Raw genomic sequence first — 20,787 nt, 5'->3', positions numbered from 1 at the left:
CAACAGTCTGCTGACCTAACAGCATTTCATTATTGTCCCTCATATAACAGCTTTGCGGTACTAGATGCAAATTTAACACAGTGGAACTCTGAATTCTTTGCCTAAGTACCTGCGATTTGTGGAGAACTGGAAAAGATTTCAGTAACCTTGTTGATTTTTGAAAAAATGATTCAGTACCTTTTCCAGAACAACCACAGGAAAATGGAATTCATGCCATGAATTTTGGGTTAGCCAGAAAATATGGGTGGTGTTATAATTTCCTATTATTCGAGACACAAACTCCAAAGCATGAGAGGAATGGAAAAGTGAGTGTGGCTTCCTGGGCTTTGAGAATCCTGGGTTTTTAAAATATCTTAAAAAACCCCCAACTCTCTTTATGTTTCTTTTTAAGTAAGGTTTTTTTAGACTGAAAATAGAAATGCTCAGATTCAAGGTGGCAAGTAAAATGGCTTCTAAACATAGTGCTGCTTTTTTCAAGTGTTATTATAAATGTCCTGTAATGCAGCTGCCACTTTTTTCCTTAGAAGTTAATTCCAGATTAAGAGTCACTTAAAAGCTACCAGCTGTAGATTTGGCGGTGGTGGCGATGGCTGCTGCTGCTGATAATAATGACAATAATAATAAATTTTATATCCTACCCTTTCTCCCAAAGAAGCCCAGGGCAGCAGACAAGAAGTGATAAAACAATAAAAACATTTTAAAACAGTTCAAATGCAGATGCAGACTGGGAAAGGTCTTTACTTAAAAAGCTTGTTGGAAGAGGAAGGTTTTTGGTAGATGCTGAAAAGACAACAGATGCAGACTTAATGTAACTTAAACATGGAGTGAGCTTATTTATACACTGTTATTCCTCCAGGGAGCTCAGAGCAAAGGGTAGTTCAGGCTGATAACATTTAATTTGCTGAAGCCTATGAGTGAGTTCCGTAGGCCAAGTCTGGAGCTTCCCACCACCCTGTCAGGAGGCATCAAGACTAGAACTGGGAACACTTGCTTCTCTGTGCAGCTACCTTGTGTAATTAGCCACCAGAATCTTGGAGCATTTTCTAGAGCAGTTAAGTATTCTTGGCCTCTGAACTAGCACCATCCACCCAGGCTGCCCATTGGACCTGCCTAGGCAGAAACAGCTGTAAAGGGCTTCCTATTTGATCTGGAACTTTGCCTGAGCAAAAATGGTCTTCCTTGCTGTGGGCTATTTTCTCTGTGTTACCCATTTCTCTCTCCCCTCTGATAGTTTGCCTGCATCTCAGCCCTGATGGTCCACGTTTTTGAAGTGTGGCCCTCTTGAGCTGATGGTCAAAGAACCACCAGGCATAGGAAAACAGAAACCTAATGTTTCTTTAGCAACAGTCAAACTCAGACTGAGTCCTTTAGAGAAGCAGTTCTGTCCCAAGCTCTGCTTTCTCTGAAAAGTTTCTGTTAAAGGGCGTCTGCCCACTGCAGCAGGCTTTTATTCTGATGAGATGAGGAAGTTCTGGTTGTACTGAGGCTTCTGTGATGGAGTCCTCTGAGTCAGAGGATGGCAATGTGACCTTCTTCAGGATGGAGGGGCATTGGCACCATGGGCTTGTCTTGTGGAAGTGCTGGTGGGGCTGGGGCTGCATACAGTTCACCTGATTTGAATTCTCTTCCCCCACCCGCTGAAAAAAAGGGATCCGACCTAGAGTCATGACACACTCGTCTGCTGCCCCTACACAGACACAAACTGATTCACTGTTACACACACATATAAAGAGTAATTGTGCCTCTGTTAAAATCACAGGACCCTGAATAAAACCCTCCCAGAACACTCCTAACATAGGTATGTGTTCTATTATCATCCGCTATACGTCCTAGATACATTCCCATGAATGGCATCCGTGTTCATCCACTTCATGGCAGTCCACCTCTTACCAAGAGACTAGGTTAGGTCCACTCTTCCCTGGCTGTGCCTACCTTCACCCAGGAATCAACCCTCATGGCTTCTAAGGGAGCAATGCCCACTGGTGGCACCACTGCTGATGGTAGGCCCACTGCCCAAGGTAGCATTTTTTAAGCTCTTGCCCCATGCAAAATGAAGAAATCACGAGCCAGGAGCTGGAAATGGCTGAGTCAAGCCTGGTTTGAGCTGCTTCTTTCTCTCCTACTTTGGCATGGGTGAGTGCTGGCTAAATGGTGACGAGCGCCTCTGAATATCAGTGGGTGCATTTAACACTTGGGACTGTATAGAAGAATTAGCCTAACAGCAGCATATATGTGTCTTCTGAAGTTACAAGGGTATGTGACACTGTATGACACATTAAATGTAAGGACCAGGTTTATAGGCCTGTGAGGATTAGAGCAGGATCTAGAGGCTTCTAGGGAGCAAGGCCCTGAATCCAGTTTTACTCCAGTATGTGTCTCTTTCTCACTGTTGAGCATGGCATGGAGGGGAGAGAAGCAGGAGCAGACCCAAAGTGAGAGTTCCCACTATTGGTTGAATATAGTGCCATGTTCCAGCGTCTCTATGTGTGAGGATGTTAAATAAATAAATACATTTATATCCTGCCCTTCCTCCCAGAAGGATCCCAGGGTTGCAAACAAAAACACTAAAAGCACTCTAAAACATCTTAAAAACGAAAGACTTTAAAACATATTAAAATAAAATATTTTAATTTTTTAAAATAAAAATAAAATAAAACATCTTAAAAAGCAATTCCAACACCGATGCAGACTGGGATAAGGTCTACTTTAAAAGGCTTGTTGAAAGAGGAAGGTCTTCAGTAGGTACTGAAAAGATAAGAGATAATCCCTGTCTGGTGTAGTGGTTAAGGTGCTGGACTATGACCTGGGAGACCAGGGTTCGAATCCCCACACAGCCACGAAGCTCAGTGCGTGACCATGGGCCAGTCATTGCCTCTCAGCTGCAGAGGAAGGCAATGGTAAAACCCCTCTGAATACCGCTGACCATGAAAACCCTGTTCGTAGGGTCGCCATAAGTCGGAAACATTTTGAAGGCAGTCCATATCATTATCAATATTTAAGTGTCGCTGCTATAACACTAAAGGTCTGCTTCCTATGTTGTGTGTAATGGACCTCCTGATGAGATGGTATCTGCAGGAGGCCCTCACCTGCAGAACACAGTGGTCGACTGGGTATATAAGAATATGGTGATGTAAAGCAGCCTTGTATTTAAGCACTAGCCAGGTAGCCACAGGGAAAAAGGAATTGCTTACAGGTGAGTGCTTGGCATTCCATGGAGGCGAGTGAGTGAGTTGGTAGAGAAGAATGTAGCCCTCTGTCCTTCTGTGCCCAGCATAGAAATATAGCAGGCTGCTCAGGATAGGGAGAGGGAACTTTCTCTCTTGCCAGCCCCCAGCAGGCATTTTTGGGGGTGAGAGTGGGAGGAGGCTAATTAGTTTTACATTTACAATGCAGATGTAGAGCAACTTAGAACTCGGGCCAAATATGAACATTTCCCAACCCCAAGACTGTTTTAACACCACTATTCAGTTTTTTCTCTTTCTGATACATATACTTTCATTGGCAGCAAAACACCTAAAAGATAGAAACAGTGTATGCCATTATGAGAATTAGTGTGGCACAGTGGTTAGAGTGTCAAACTAGGATCTGTGACACCAGGGTTCAGATTCCTACTCAGCAAGAAGCTCACTGGGTGACCCTGGGCTACTCACTGTCCATCAGCCTAACCTACCTCACTGGGTTGTTGTGAGGATAAAATGGAGAGGGAGGAGAACCATGTATTTCACCTCGGGCTCCTTGGAAGAAAGGTGGGATATAAATGTAATAATTAATAAAAATGAAATAAAATGGTCTATGTAAATATTTCTTTAACTCAACCTCTATATGAAACTACTTGAGCTATTCTTAGGAAGAATAGAGTTTATCTCTTTCAGTGTTAATACTTCCTTATTACATATAATGTCAGCATTGTGCCTGGATCTCCTTTCCCCATTCTGCACTGGAAAAATGCAACACTTGAATGGACACGCGATGCAGCTGTTAACCTGTTTTGGTTGCAAAAGGGAGGAGGACAGGACTAACTATGTAGCTGTGTATTTTGAGCTGTGAATCCTGGCCTTAAAAAAATATGTTCTAAGAATACACAGCACAAGCTGTTACAAAATACACATGCAACAATTGCCTCCCCTCAGGAGAGGCTTGCAAATAGAATAACACCCTGGGATAATAGGGGTGAAACTAGGTCAGAGCTGTGCAAATTTACTGTTGGAGATCAGCTTGCACATTTTGTGGCTTCAGATAATGCTAAATTTCATGGAATTATCCTTTTTAAAATAAATCTCTGCCACATATTATTGTTTTTAAGTGTTTCTTTTTAAAACCTGGGTAATACAGTTTTTGTTTTATAAATCACACCATACCTTGGTTATAATTGTTGCAACATACAAACTACTATAAATAAGTAATGATTTGGTACCAAATGTATGAGTTGTTTACCAATGGTTAAGTGATATTGGTGTGAAGTTTGCTAGTTTGGTATTTATGCACATTACTATTCAGTCCTTAATGTGCTTACTTGAAGCCAGTTCAGTTGACTCCTGGGACAGTCAAGCAGGTATGCTTAAAGTCTCAGCCATGTCTAGCCATATATAGACCACTGAGAATCTATAGTTTTCACTTTTTTAAAAAAGGAAAAGCTGTTCTTAAAATCAAGTAGATAAAATTATTCTGGGAACATTTTAATACCTGCTTAAACACTGGATTTATATAGTTTTCACTAAAACACACTGAGGACTGCTGGGATGTGAGCTTAAGCTGCACTGACTTGAACTTGTGTATGTTTACTGATAGTCTAAAATTACAGAATTTAAAATAGACCTTCTCAAGTTTCAATAGTTACAGTTGATCACACTCTCTGGGACTCAACATGTCTGATGTCCTGATTACAAAACAAAGGTGTTTTGCCTAAGCTAAGTTCACAGACACTACCTTCCAGAGTTGAACTGGAGCTTTGTTTCTTGCAATATTATTCAATATCCTATCCTGACCATGGAACTTTCTTCTGAAATCCCCCTAGATTTTAGATGTTTCCATATGTTATAGAAAGATGTAGAATATTGCAGTATCTGAAAAGATCATGCAAAGAACAATCACAAGCTTTTTATGTGATTTGGTGGAATTGTATTTCTTAATACAGAAATTTACAATTTCATTTTTCTGCAGCCTCCATGGAAATTTGTACTTCATAAACTCTCAGTAGCTTTTCTTATTCTTGGACACTTACATTATAGCTCTCCAGAATTAGTATAATTTTAAAATGAATAATTTGAATACCATTCATTGTTTGGATATATAATGAAATATTTGTTCTTACTTTTTTTCTTTTCTTCCTCTGATTTTTCTTTCTTTTTTTAGACTGTATCACACAAATCAATAAAGTGTGTGTGTGCGTATATATATGTATACACACACACACAAAACATATATTAAAAAATGAAATCCACCTAGATATTTACATTCAAGTACCGTAGAGGGAAAGCAGCGTCTGAATTTAGCCCTTTGTTTTAAATGTTGTCCTGTTTTTCATAGGGCTTTATTTTAAATGGATTTTTTTACAAACTTAATTCTGACAAGTCTTTATAGCTCCCTTAAACCTTCTCAACTTAAAAAAATTTTTTTTAACTGCTTAAGGTTGCAATATGAAAGACGTTTAACAGGGAGTAAGATAAGCCCCACTAATACAATTCAATTGGATTTGCTTCCAAATAATCATGAATAGGATTGTGCTGTAAATATATGAGGTGTGATATCTTGTTAACCACCCCAGTGCCATAGATGTCATTTTACATAGGCTCCTGAGAGCCATCTGATTGTTGCCTTCCATTACACACCTACGTTTCTCCAAGACTAAACTACAACCTTTAAATAGCTATCAGATTCTCATAGGGTCACCTGAATAACAAGATGGTAAAGATGACCCAACGCCCCTGCAACATTGATCTCAGGCTTTTCATACACCAGTGTTTACAATGTTAACTATAGTATTTTTGCCTTGGGAACATACTTGGGAACAAGTACTTGCTATCAAAATATGGTCATTCAGAATGTATTATACCTGACATCTAGGAAGCTACTAGCTTGTTACTTGATGGTTTCAGGAATGTATTTTCGTTACACGTTTAATTCATTGTAAACTGCCCTGGGATTGAGAAATGAAGGGTGCTATATAAAGAAATAGTTTCCGTATTCAGATCAAGGTGCTAAACAGCCTGAAAGCAGAATACCTTAGGAACTGCTTTGTTCCTTCACCCCCTAGTCTGCTTGGGACCTTCTTTCCACTTCAAGTTCCAGCTCCATCTGATATAATGTGGTGGATACCCAGGAGAGGGTTTACGCTGTTGTGATACCAGCTTTGAAAATGACCTCACAAGAGAGAGGTGTGCCTAGCCCCTTCACTGCCAGCTTTAGGCACAAGCAGTGACAATAATTTTATTTAAGCAGCCCTTTTTAGAACCTGGTTTATTGGGAATTCTGGTGCTGTTTTCAGCTTGCTCTCATTCTGGTGCATTACCTCTTTCTAGATTGTTTTTGTTTTTTGTAAAATGCCAGTTTTTATGCCATCCACCTTTTGTAAGCTGGTAAAAAAGCTGGTGTCTAAATAAAGTAGGCAACTCAAGCATGCTGACAACCTATTTTTTCTATACTATTATGTTGCTAAATACATGTGAAATAGTAATTAAGTGCCAATCATACATGTGAAATAGTAATTAATCGCCAATCGTGTGTAGGAAAAACAAGATCAATATTTAACCTTCTATTTTGACTTTGATTTTGAAATGTTCTGTTAAGTCTGTAGTTGAGCATTAGCATAATTGTATTTTGGCCCCTCATTCCCTTATCAAACATCGCAAAGTGGTCAGTTTTCTTGTCACAATACCTGACTTTCGTCTGCTGCCTTAGTAATGAAATGCTAGTAGTTCAACAAAAGTGGGGGGTAGATGGATTTGTTCTTTTTTGTAAATAACCAATCATAAACTTACATTGTAAATGTTGTAATAATTAAACATGCTTGGACACAGTACCACTGAAGCAGAATGCAAATGTGTCCTGCAGTGTTTCACAATGGGGAGATGTGTGGTAGAAACACAAAACAAGGGTATTTGTTACATTATGCATCTGCTGGAATGAAGTAAGTGTAATTTATGAAGATTCCTGCCAGCTGCTGCTTTATCTTCTGAGATTTGCTGAATTTTAATTCCTTATACAAGATTAGACTGGATGTGTTGTAGTACAATGCATACTTTGTGTTCCTTGTAAACCTTGCTTGGCACAAGAGGTGACCATTATTCAAAGCTTTTCTTTAATTCAAAGCTTGTAACTGTAAGATAGGAATGCAAGCTCTTCAAAACTTATCCAAAAGTAAATTTATGAAGGTGGATGTACCTATTCATTCTGCCCAATGAATAGTAATGGTTCACTATATCCTAATGCCCTCTGATCTTAACAATGGCAAGCCATAGTGCCCCCAGGTCTAGAACTAGAGATGGAGAAGTTTTATTTTGTTTGCATCTCAATGAGAAAATGACTAACTTGCACTTCTTGTACCAATACACAAACCAAAACACAGCCATCCTTTGAAATTTGCAATTCTTGGGATTTTGCAATGCAGTTCTCCAACCAAACAATACGTACAAAAATGCATTATACTAGGGGAAAATGTGCATAAAAGCACAGATATTGGTGAAAACATACATGCATTGCATTGGGGAAAATGTTTGCAAAATAGTTTATATTAGTAAAAATGTGTATATTGGAAGAAATTCCCACTAAAATGCTGATAAACTTTCATGAAGATGAAAAACTGCAATTTGCTAGGGAAGTATGGAGAACTGAATTTAAGATTGGAAAAAACAGCCTTTCCCAACCTTTGGGCCCCTAGATGTCGCAATTTCCGCAATTGCAATTCCCACAATTTGGGTCTCCAGATGACTACAGGCCCTACAATTCCTGACCATTGGCCATGCTGGTTGGGGCTGATGGGAGCTGTAGTCCAACAACTGGGGATACAAAGGTTGCTAAAGGCTGACTTAGAGGACCGAAATTGACAGATTCATCCATTTCTCTGCAGAACCTTGACAATGTCAAAAATCAATTATTCTGAACCTTGACAATGGTCAATGTGATCAACATGCTGCTATACATCCAGTTGCCCTTGATTCACTCCTGCTGGAGCACAAACAGGAGAAACAAAGCAGGAAGTCCTGGATTCCTGTTCATTTTGTCTTGTATTTTCGTACGTTCACTGGATTTAAATTGCGTTTATATATTTTAATTAATTTAATTCCACTGTACACTGCCCTGGAATCTTTAGATGAAGGACAAAGACACATTTTAAATGCATACATATAAATATTTGAGATGGTGACATTTACATCTCCAGCCTGTGGGAATACTGCTGCTTTAAAACTTAGCAGTATTTATCTGGCCTGGGTCTTCTGTGTAACTTGTCATTCTTTACTGCGCAGTTCCTTAAAATTATTTTTTTTTAAATACTCAAAATGTCCATTGAACAAGAAAAAGCAACAATGAAGGGTTTAATCAAGAAAAGTGAAGTTGGTTTCTAAAGCAAGAATTTCTCTCATGAGATGGCAAGATGACACAAACCCCAGAAGTATCAGAAGCACCTTGTGCCTTTCAAGTGTAGGAAGCAAAGACAGCATCCGGGAGAAGTAATTAAATTGTGTTTGTTTTTCAAAACTTGTCATGTGTTGCTAAATATATATATACTGTTCCTGGCTAGAACACTGTTCCTCCCACACTTCTGTTTAATCCAGTAAAATATAGTCATTCTGTTGAGGGATTCAGAAGTATCAGGTTTCACTAAAAGTCTTTCCGAGAAATATTTTAAAGTATATGCTAATTGCTTTTAAATATTTTTAGTAAAGGAAGACTGCAGAACTCCTAATAAAAATAATAGTAAACAAGTGGGGCTCTGGAAAACCTGTTTGCAGAGTAGAATGCTCCTGTTTGTACTAGCCTCAGAAACTCAGTTCTATTTCTCCCCCTCATCTCCTGCCTTGTGTACCTTTTATTTTTCATCAATAGTCTGTCAGCATTCTGTGCCCACCGAACATGCTCAGTCTTGTTGAATTGTTTTGGTTTTCTTCCCCATTTTTGGATTTTTGTAGGGTATTTGTAATTTATTTATTCTTATCCCTCCCTTCCTCCCAAAGGAGGCCAGAGTGGCAAACATCAAAATGTTAAAACAATACTATTTAAAATAGAAAATATCTAAAACAAAAACCATCTAAAAACATTTAGAATATCTGTGTAGACTTCTACATACTGATATCTAGGGGCAGCTCTCTCTTCTGTCCCTGGGAAGATTTTATAATAGTTTCTCAGTGTGAACCAGAAAATTACCTATCCAGGCAATGAGATGGTTCTTTCTACCCTCTAATATCTTTGTATGTTTCCTTCCCTTTCCAGCCATTTCATTCCCCCTTCTCACCCAGCTATCCAGTTTTCCCTGTCAGCCTTTCAATTCAATGCCGTTGAGTTCTTATGGGGCTGTTTTGAGGAATGTACTTCTCCTCCCACCTTAGTCTCCCCCCCCCCAGATTTTTTTGTCATCTGCAAACGTAAGGGTTATCCAAAGCCCTCTGATACCTCTCTTGCGGGGGGCGGGCGGGCGTGTTGTGCTGTTTTGGCTATGTAAGCCAGAGAAGACTCTTATCAGAATTTGAGAGAATTATATAATTTTAGGATCCATTTTTCATTGGTTATGCAGCCATACAAACTTCACATCCAGTGCTGCTCCTGCACACCTCCCTGTCAGCCATATGGGTAGGCTGTGGACAGGCTGCCTCTGTGTATACAATCAGGACTTTACATCACTGGAAAAGAAAAAGTCTTTGCTACTATAAAGCCGCTTGGCCCTTGCTGGAACTAGAGATGAAGTTCAGAGTGGGATTTAGAATATAATTTCTGATTTTGTGATATGCAAAATGACCATTATAGTGATATGCTGATGCAGGTTGTATACCACAATTTTTAAAAGAATTAAAAATAGGATTGAATTTTGTCAAAGGTAAGTAAGCGTGTGTGTCTGTGAAAAATAAATGCATGTTAAACTCTTGTGCACAATGGTGTTCTTATATAAGTGGATGCTTTGGTCTCTGTTAGATACTTTAGATGAATACTTTGAATATGAAGCTGAGGAATTCCTCATCAACTTGGCTTTGCTGATTACTGAAGGAAGAACACCAGAATTTTCTGTGAAGGGTAGGACTGAAGGATTCCACTGTCCTCCAGCGCAATCAAGCCAGCCAATAACAACTAAACATGAATGCAGTGATCAATTGTCTCAGGTATGATAATCAATGACTTTAATTGTCATTATTGACTATATTGATGTTTAAACTAGCTCTTCTGATAAATTAAGGAGCAAATGCTACATAGTACTGTGAGTGTAGCATTTTTGGTGAGTGTAGTCTGTCAAAAAGACCAACATTTTAGAAGGTACAAACACATTTGGTTAAATATCTTCTGTATTTGTGATTCAGGAACATGCTAAAATCCCTTCTTAGCTTGAAGCACAAGTAAGAAAGAAAGGTGGTATTCTGATAACATTTGTGTTTTAACCACTGGTGGGGTTTCTGGGTGAGTGGTGTGAGGATTCAGGTACAGGAGATTCCCTCCACCTTGCAGGAGACCAATCTTAAGTGAAGCATTTCAGCTTGCATCTTTTGTTTAGGGAAAAACTGTACTAATGTCCTAACATTCTAATAGTCTAGAGGATGTAGAATACCAGAAACTGAAAGAGTACCAGAAAATCAGATAGGACAATATAGAGATATACAGTAGCCATGCTGTTGAGTAAATAAATATGACCAAATTCTGATATTTTGAGTTCACATCTATCACTACTGGGTCAGTTCTAGATTAATTACCTTTTTTTGAAATATTGAGGAAACCATTGAATTTAGAAAGTCACAGTATGATTGGGTGTCTGGTCATATCACTCTCTTGGGTGCTGTTGGCTGTAGAAACTGGCATGCTTTAATCACACTAGCTGGATGAACTGGAAGCGACTCAAGAAAGGCTTTGCTAAGTGGTGCCACCTTCAAAAATACATTATAGACTTTGCATCTTCCAGTACTAGAGTTGGTGTATGTGTCTCTTTGGCTTGTACCTTAGAAGGAGATTAAAATCTAATATAGGTGCTGTCTCATTCTTTTATTCAAGTGTCGTCAAGCTAGGCGCACGAGGTCCGAGGTTACGTTGTTGTGGAAGAATAATATTCCTATTATGATAGAAGTGATGCTACTTCCAGACTGTTGTTATAGTGATGAAGGGCCCACAACAGAAGGGAATGACATAAACGATCCTGCAATCAAGCAAGATGCACTGTTGCTAGAAAGGTGGATTTTGGAGCCAGTTCCACGACAGTAAGTTTATATATGAGAGTTGATTTAGACTCTTAAGGCTACTGAATGTTTTCTGAACAGGCTGGTGTGTATGTTTTAGTTTCTTTGGTTTGCCTTGGTTTGGGCTTTAGTTCCATTTTGTAAGATTCATTATTATTGTTTTGTATAAGAATATTAAATTGAAGTTTACTTTTCTGCAATTTTACATATTCATTGACTATGCAAATGGTGCATTCTAGTTTTGTGCGGTAATGGCTTATGAGTAATTGGAGCAGATTTAATTGAATCCACAAGGGAGAAAGATAAGCCAGCCTCTCTATTCTGGATGGCATTAAAAGTGTATGCCTAATTTTTATTTTAATATTTAATATACTACGTACCTTGTAGGTACAGTAGAAATAAGAAAGCAAATTTGATTTTCTTACCCATTGTTATTGTTTTTTGGATAATCTTATCAAAACCAAACTACTGTTTTGCTATCTTCTTTGTATAATTTTTTTATCCACACGTTTGTTTCTGTTTTATGTATTTTTAGAAGTGGGGATCGATTTATTGAAGAGAAGACCCTCTTATTGGCTGTCCGCTCTTTTGTGTTCTTTTCTCAGTTAAGTGCTTGGCTGAGTGTTTCACATGGAGCAGTCCCTCGTAATATACTCTACAGGTAAGTCTTAAGGAGAAATCACCACTCACTTGTTCTTAGCAAACATTTGGTGACTAGAGACAAGCAGTGGCTCCTCTGATTGTGGTTCTCTGCATGACCTTGTATAGGATAAATTTGTAAAAGATGCGTACTCTGAGGGTTCAGGAAAAAGAACATCAATTTTATTGGATTATATATAAATAACTGGTTCTGCATTAAAGCACCCATATACCTTGTTTTCTGATTTTTCAGAGTAAGTGCTGCACATGTGGATCTTCAGTGGGCATTTTCCCAGACACCAACTGAGCATTTTTTCCCTGTTCCAAATGTTTCTCACAATGTGGCCTTGAAAGTCAGTGTCCAGTCTTTGCCTAGACAATCTAACTATCCAGTCCTGACCTGCAGTATTCACACCAACCTTGGCTTTTATGAAAAGAGGACAGATGAGCATAATATCCACCAGCACTGTGATTCCATTAAGGCAGAGCAATGCAGTGTGCCCACCTCACAGCATGCTTGTGGCAGAATAATGAGAACTGAAGGTTTGCTTGGTGTGAAAAAAGGCCCTGAGTTTAGTACAGCTGTCAAAAGCCTGAAACGCTACCCATCAACTGGACCTGTGTCTGACTTTGGGGCATCAGAATCTAAAGGTCAATGCTACATGGCTGCTGTTGACAGTAAGACGTCACCACAAGAAACATCAGAGAGAGCTTTAAAATCGTTTTGTTTAGCTGACTCCCATGTACATAATGGCTACTCTTCCCGCCAGTCATTAGGAGAGTCTATTCCTTTGATAGGCTGTTTACTCCAAGAGCGACATGAAGTTATAGCAAGAATTGCTCAGCATCTGATTCACTGTGATCCAGCAACGTCACCTGTCATGGGACGACCGTTCAACACAAATGAAACAGGTTTGGTTAACTCAAAAGTTACACGCAGTGCATATGAAGAGGAATGTTTGGTGAAGAAAGGAAGGGAATTGTCCTCTACTTCTGTTGCTAACTCAGAACTTACTTCATCAGAAAATAGTAATGTTGGAAAATCTCGAATAAGAACAGAAACACCATTGTCTGATTCTCATGTTCCAGTTAACCAGTGCTCCCGCCAAACTATAGATGAAGCTAACCCTCTGATAAGCTCTTTACTTCAAGAGCGGCAGGAGGTTATAGCAAGGATTGCCCAGCACCTGATTCACTGTGATCCACCCATGTCTCATGTTAGTCATCCTGTGTTTAATGTTCATGAAATTAGTTCAGTTAATCCAAAGGCTTTTCACACTTCATGTGAAGAGGACAACCTGTTGAAGAAAGGCAAGGAAATATTTTCAGATCCTTTCTCTAATTCCAGATTGACTTCCTTGAAAGACAACCAAAAAACAAAAGGTAAAACACCAGCAACCCCTTTGAATTCATTTAGATATGATGCAGAATTGAAGTTGTCTCCAAAATCCCAAGCAAGAAGGAAACTCCTGCTAGCAGAACCTAATGAAGTAGTCCAAAACACATTTCAGCCATCTGAAATCAATAGAAATAAAAGTCCGTTAACAGACATAAAACAATCATGTAGCAAAGAAGATTGTAAATCTGAACTGGCAGACAAATTAGAATATTTACTTTCTGGTTGCCCTCATAAATCTCAAGTGGTATTGAAAGGTATGGCCAAGCAGTGTTCAGATTACAATAGCAGTGATGACCTAATTTGCACAGATAAACAGAAGGACAAAACAATCACTAGCGAAAACAACATCCCAGACTGTTTAAACAATCCACAGTTGCATCAGTCCAAAATACTTGAAAATGTGAAAGTGACGGTAACACAGGCACCTGACAGTTTGCACAAAAATGAACTTAAGCGCTTAAATAAAGACTCTAAACAACCAAATATTTGTGAACAAAACTCCCAACTGACTAGCATTGAAAATTATTTACATAAAGATCACGAAGGTTTCAAATGCAAAAACAAACAAGAAAAAGTGAAAAATGCACATGATGAGAATGATGATCCAACAGACTGTGAAGTTCAAAAACGTTCTCAGAAGAAGCCTGTAGAAGACTGCTTGGTGGCACTGCTTGAACAAAAGAAGAATGCAGAGACGCTGGTGGGTGGTGGCTAAATTTCATTTTTTAAAATGTGTCTGATTAATCATATATTTAATTTCTATCTTGTTTTCTCCCTATAAAATACTGAAGGTGATTTATGAAACATGTCCAGGCCCCCATATACTTTAGCAGGTCCATGCAGGATACCTCCTAGGTGTAGCTGTTTTATGCCAGCAAAATGGTGGCATCCAGACTTGGCATAATTGCTGCAAGCAAAATATGCAACTGTGTTGGAGGCAGGGAAAATGGGTGCCTGGCTAGGCATTCTCTCCTTCTGATTGCAATAGGTTTAGGATAGCACTTACTTGCTGAAGGGGGGGTTCTTAGCTGGAGCTGAATCCATCCATGATGAATGGATACATAGATGTTGTCTGTCTGACTGCAGCAGCTTTCAGGATGACACTTCTAATCTTTTGTGGGTTATCTAAAAACCTTATAGTTGGCACTACTTCAGTCAAAAGCACATTCATGCTGTTCCTTTGCATATGAAGTTGAATATTTATATATTCTTTATCATCTTTGCTAATAATATACTTATGTATCAGAGCCCTGATTGCCCACTATGACTTATGCTATAAGATTATCAATTATTCTAAAACATCATGCTGCTATAAAATAGAATATGTTCTAGTTCTCCAGTTAAAGCACCTTTGTTCCATGGTATTCCTTAGCTTTGATACAGCAGTCCTAGGAACAATGCTCCATAATGGACACTTGATTTTACAAATAAACAATGCCTGTTTGTGTAGCAATGCAGGTAAAGAGCAACTCTGCATGCACTAGCTACTTGGATCGGAATGTAAATGAGCTTCTCTATAAACTGTAATTTGACAATTTAGCTGTTTAAAATGAGTTGTAATCTTAAAATGAGCTGCTGAAGGCACATCTGCAAGGGAACTTTCTTCTGTTTTCAGTTTAGCGCTTTAGCACTAAACCAGAAACCTGAGATGTACTCTTCTTTATCCCAAAGCAAGGATTTGTAGTTGGACAATCCCTTAATGAAATTTCTACTGGTATTGTACTGTAGATGCCACCTGCATTAGATCTGCCATTGCCCCTGTCTGTCGCTCAGACTCATGGGGAACTAAAGTGGAGTAACCTGTCCTTTTCACCTCCTTAAGAATTTTGGAAGCTAAACTTAGGATGAGACATTGCACATGAGAGATCACCTATGCAGATGTAATGTAAAATGTGGAGGAGAACTGAACTCGATGGGTTTCCTATTTATAGCTGTTTTTTTTCCTTCGGGCAGTGCGCAGTACCACTAAAACACGTGTGGCATAGAAACAATTTTCGCCATCTGGATGGAACATCTACTAAGGCTTTCCACCCTCGAACTGGATTGCCTCTACTTTCAAGTCCTGTAAGTTTCTATTACGTAGCTCTGCTCCCTTTCATGATAATTTTAAAAAATCCCAGTAGGTGCTGTATTTTAAATATTGTGGCTGTTTTTGTTTTCTACTCCCTTGCTATGGCATTTACCTATTAAAATACTTATTTGTATAAACAAAACAATATGTTACAAAAGGATAGCCTCATTTGGTGGGAGATTAGTCTCTCGTATAGGGGTTTGGCTGTGTACTTTTTTTCAGAGTGCAAATGAAAGCATTGTGAAATGACTGAAAAAGGATCAGAATTAAAACTTCATAATTTTAGCTCACATGAACTAGAACACATTATTTCTTGAGAGACCCTGGCTTTGATCCATAGACAACCCTGCAAAAAAGGATCTTCCCACAAAATGCACTGCTAATGCAATCAGCTTGGACACTGCTGATTGCCTGTTGGGAAAAGGGGGTAACCTGAGTGGGTTATTTCCTCCTACACAAACGAATGACTGTTGATGTCAGGGGTGTCAGTGCCATAGTAACTTCTTGGATGGAACACACACAACACTGGAACACTGTGTGTACAACCCCAGGTACTCTATGCAGGAGATATTTTTAATTTTTCTTCCATGCCACCTTTTTGCATTAGCAGGATGAGTTTCATGCAGATAACACTTCCTTTTTCGGTATTAGTATTATTTGTAAGATTTCTTACCTGCCCTTCACCATGGGGCCCCAGGGCAGGTTACAACAATTCAAAAATACAATATTTAAAAACATTTAAAACAGCTTACAATCAAGAGAATAGGGTGGGTAATTAGAGCTTTCTGTTTTAAGGCTCTTGTTGGGTTAACTGTATAATTTAGATTGCTCGTGTTGCATTCTGATGCAGAGATATATTTGTGTTCAAGTGTGCGCATACTAATATGCATTGGCTCCAATTAATTTAAATGGAAAGAGCCAATTTTCATCACAGATTACTTACTGCCATATCAAATGACTTGAATAAAAAAGCGAACCAATCAATCTGTCCTTCAAACAATTGGTTATAGAGTTCCTTTTCAGTTCTAGTGCCTGGCTACATTCTTTTTTTCCACTTCAGTCACACCCATAAACATTACAATTTGTTGATATAAAGACTTAAGGTCTTGCAGTCAAAACTTAACTCTGTTTTTCTCCCACTCTCCTTCTTTTGAGGTTCCTGAAAGAAAAACACGATCTGGATGTTTTGATTTAGATACATCATTAATACAATTGAAATGTTTGTCCTCCAGAAGGTATTTTTAAAATGTTTTTCTAATATTTTTGTTTTTGCAATGTAATTGTGGCTGAAGGTGGGTAAAAGTATTATGAAGAAAGCACAGGTGCACATCTTCAATGAGTTCTCATTGGACTCAGCTAATCTTTTGCATACTGTAACTATGACTGCAACTTTCTAGTTGATTTTAATCTAGTTGATTTTAAAAACTAACTAAATCAACTAAAAAGACATCCATGATTAATTGAGCAAAACTTTTAAAAAAAACCTCACTACAGATGGCAGGTAGCCTTCTAGAATGGCCGTTCCCTCCTGTGTGAGAGTGAAGGGGGAATGCCGCTTTGAAAATGGTGCCAGCTATGAATATCAGTGCACCACCTAAATACTTCAAAAGTATTGTTCAGTCATATGCAAATTTTATTCAGGTTAATTGATTAAATCAATTTAGTTTTAGTAAATTAATCAATGAAGATTTCTCTAATGAGGTGGCGACAGCCCTGCTTTTAACATTTTATTATATTCCTGTGTAGTGATGGAGACTTTAAAATTTTTAATCTCTGTATAATTTAGTAAGAACCTTCCATTTTATAGCTCTTGAATTTATTGAGAAAATGGTGCAGTGTCCAGATTCAACAATATCATCTGGGCTAATTGTACCTTGTCACTGAGACAAAGCAGACTGCTTTAACTGGTGGGCTAAGACACTTTGTGCCTGGCTTGTTTTGCTGAAGGCACACACATTTTCTGTAGAACACTGGTGAATTCAACTTTTGGGAACTTCCAGATGATTACACAGAAAGATGCCTACATGATACCAGTCAGACTGGTAATTTTTTCAAATCTATAGAAGCAGAATCTATGAGAAATTGGTGTTAGCTCATATTTTTGAGAGTACCTTACTTAAATTTACAATTATGTATGTTCCTTTAACTTCCAAGCATAAATCAGGGGTGACTAACTTGTGGGCCTCCAGGTATTTTTGAACTACTGTTGAACTACTCCATCAACCCCAGGCAGCATAGCCAATGGCAAAGGATGATGGGAATTATAGTCCAGCAACGTCTGAAGGCACACAGGTTAGCCACCCATGGCATAAGTAGTTCAAAGTCTGCATTTAAACATAAAATATTTATGTGCATATAACTGTGGAGGACAAAAGTTGTGACTCTTGATTTCTTACAAACTTTTCAAATAGCCCACAAGAGTGCATAAGGAGAGAGAGTGATCCAGATGTCTATGAGAAACCATTTCTGAGTTCCAGCGCACCACCCGTAACAGGTCTTAGCCTCCTTGGAAACTTTGAGGTAATTGTACATGAAAATACTTACTCTGTAACTAATGTGTTAATACTCTACTGTGGCATGTCTAGTGTAATTCTAAGCATGTTTTTTCAGGGTTGTGCACCTGGTGCCTGAAAATGACTTTATTTGCCCAGACCTTTTAATTCAAGATATAAGTTGGTTGTATCTGTTTACTAGTTTTTTAACCTGCCTGCTGCTCCTGATGTCATCTTAAGTTGTTTCAGTTGTTTTTGTTTTAAATAATGCATATTGGTGTTAACAATGTTAGCTGCCTTGAAATTGTGTAGGATAAAGTGGAAAATATATTTAAATGAAAGATTGTCTCACTTCTTATATACCCAGTCAGTCACTGCGCTCTGCAGGTGAGGGCCTCCTGTAGATACCATCTTATCAGAAGGTCCGTTCTTCACAACATAGGAATTGGGCCTTTAGTGTTGTGGCACCTACACTTCAGATTCCCTCCCCTTAAATATTAGACAGGCACCGTCTTTGTTGTCTTTTCCATGCCTATTGAAGACCTTCCTCTTTCAATAAGCCTTTTAAGTAGAGACCTTATCCCAGTCTGTTTCTGTATTGGAATTGTTTTTAATGTGATTTTAGGGTTTTATCACTTGTTTGTTGTCCTGGCCTCTTTTTGGGAGGAAGGGCGGGATAAAAATTCAATAATAACGTCATAATAGATAAAAATAAAAACCCCACTGACTTGCATCAGTTTAAATCAGAGGCTTCAAATCTCTACTCTAGACAGTGGGCTTAGGATGGCAGCTTTAATTAACCAGAGTTAATTCATCATTTGCCAGGGTGAAACTAAAACTTAGTAGTAGAGTACTTGCTTTGCATGCAAAAGGTCCCAAGTTCAAATCCTTTGCATCCCCAGTTAAAAGGGTCCAAGAGCAATGATAGGGAAAATGTTTATGCTGATCTTAGCCAAGAGGTGAAAATATTTTCCCCATCAGTTGCTGTTGGACCCTTTTAACTGGGGATGCCAAAGATTTGAATTTGGGACCTACAACTGAGTTGTAGTCCCACTCTGGCAAATGTTTAACACTTGATCTTAGCCAAAAGGCCGAAAAGATTCAAGAACCTAGATTCCATCTCTGTAAAGTGTCATAGAGATTTGGAGATATGAATGCAAAAACTGTTCTCTGACATGATATTAAATGTTAAATGTTATTTTACTTCCTGTTATAGTAATGTTTATCTGTTTTACAAGTACTGCTCCATTTATTCTAAGGCTAGTCATATATTTTATTTATTAATTGTGATTTTTGACACTGTATGAAAGTCTTTCAATGTCTTAATGTTTCATATTCAGTTCTGTTCTGCAATGGTCTTTGGACTGAGCAATAAACATTTTGATGAAGACCCTGGACAGCTGCTGGCTGTCAGAGTAGGCTAATTTGGGCTGGAAAGAGAAGTAATCTGACCTGGTATCAGGTGGCTTTCTATGATCCATTATTACATTTCATAGATGGCTTTTTCCACTCTTCCAGGAGTCTGTATTAAACTATCGTTTGGATCCCCTGGGCACTGTAGATGGCTTCACAGCTGAAGTGGGAGCAAGTGGGGTCTTCTGTCCTACACACATGACTCTTCCGGTTGAAGTTTCATTCTACAGTGTTTCTGACGACAACGCGCCCTCTCCGTACATGGTAGATATTTAAACTCTATGGCTTAGCTATGGAAAAATTTATATTTGCATGTTTTTACAAAATCATGTTTTTAAAAGACATGTGGGCCAGTTGGGATTCAAAGCATATAGTACTGTTGAAATTCTCGGATCAGCATCCAGGGCTGGGTTCTGTCTCTAGAAGTTTTTCTCCTTTTTGTGTTCAGCTGTGGCTCATGCCCCCACCCAGGAAAATCTGTGACCTCAGCTTGAATGTCTGGATAACGCTCTTCCCGCATCCCCTATCCCAAATGATATATGACTAGACAGTATTTATTCAAGTTAACAAACATTAGTAGCATTAACAAGAGATGGTAACATAGACAGAATAGCAAGTTATCCTCCAGTTCAAAAATGTCCACCTCCACATAAGAAGAGGCTGCTGGATCAGGCCAGTGGCCCATCTAATCCAGCATTCTAGTCTCACAGTGGCCAACCAGATGCTTACGGGAAGCCTGCAAGCAGGACCTGAGCAAAAGACCTCCCAGGGTTTAGATGTGCCAATGGAACTCTATTTCTTTTGGGCCTTACTCGGGGTTAATTCAGAGATGCAGTTTGTGAGGTGGCATCCCTTGTGTGTTTCACAAAAATGCAGAAACTTGAGAGCATTGTCACTTAAACTCTCCAGCAGGTGTCAATAATGAATGTGGGTGTGCTGTAATTACTTCAGCCAACCGGTGGTGGCAGGAAATATGTATTCCGATCAGTTTGTGACAGCAGAGAGGCTCCTGTAGTTCTTTTTGGCCTTTGCAGCATCAGCCAATTGGAAGTCAGCTGTTACGGCTCACAAGCATCCCATCCTAGTAGTGGTCTCAGTCAGGTAGGATGAGTCCACTTAATATTGATTTCAGCTAATAGGGATTGCAGGGTCTTTTACTGTAAAGGTTGGCAATTCTCCTCTTCAGCCTTTCAGTACATCAGTAGTTCAGCTTTTATAGACCTAGCTGCAACTAGGTCCGACAGCACCCAATCTGCTCTTTAGTTTTCATTCCACAAGGAAAGAGAGTGGGTTTCACTCTTAGTCTCCTTTCCTGACCAGAGATTGCACCCCTGCACTTCCAGTGCCCCCAGTGCTTGGGTTGGAACAGACTCATATATTGAGGGTGGCTGGGGGGAGGGGGGCATT

The 20,787-nt window shown here is 39.0% G+C and overlaps 1 protein-coding gene across 4 annotated transcripts in view; it reads left to right on the top strand.

Moving 5' to 3' along the window:
• Positions 1-20,787, top strand: part of ATOSA (atos homolog A) — a 49,201-nt gene that overhangs the window by 22,935 nt on the left and 5,479 nt on the right. Inside the window, exons 2-10 of one of the 4 annotated variants that reach the window (XR_009758932.1) lie at positions 10,123-10,307; positions 11,185-11,387; positions 11,902-12,027; positions 12,259-14,104; positions 15,358-15,468; positions 16,631-16,710; positions 17,887-17,995; positions 19,529-19,644; positions 20,290-20,481. Coding sequence is in view for 1 of the 4 variants with exons in the window: in XM_061594950.1 (XP_061450934.1) it covers positions 10,123-10,307; positions 11,185-11,387; positions 11,902-12,027; positions 12,259-14,104; positions 15,358-15,468; positions 16,631-16,710; positions 17,887-17,995; positions 19,486-19,644 (2,819 nt within the window). In the remaining 3 variants the exon portion in view is untranslated. Of the gene's footprint in view, positions 1-10,122; positions 10,308-11,184; positions 11,388-11,901; positions 12,028-12,258; positions 14,105-15,357; positions 15,469-16,630; positions 16,711-17,886; positions 17,996-19,485; positions 19,645-20,289; positions 20,482-20,787 lie in introns of all 4 variants that reach the window. The other 3 variants (XR_009758930.1, XR_009758931.1, XM_061594950.1) reach the window with 3 other exon arrangements.

This window comes from Rhineura floridana, chromosome 14 (genome assembly GCF_030035675.1).
Source record: "Rhineura floridana isolate rRhiFlo1 chromosome 14, rRhiFlo1.hap2, whole genome shotgun sequence".
Taxonomy (NCBI): Eukaryota; Metazoa; Chordata; class Lepidosauria; order Squamata; family Rhineuridae; genus Rhineura; species Rhineura floridana.
The sequence above is the reverse complement of the archived record's forward strand: the minus strand, read 5'-3'. Positions and strand labels throughout refer to the sequence as shown.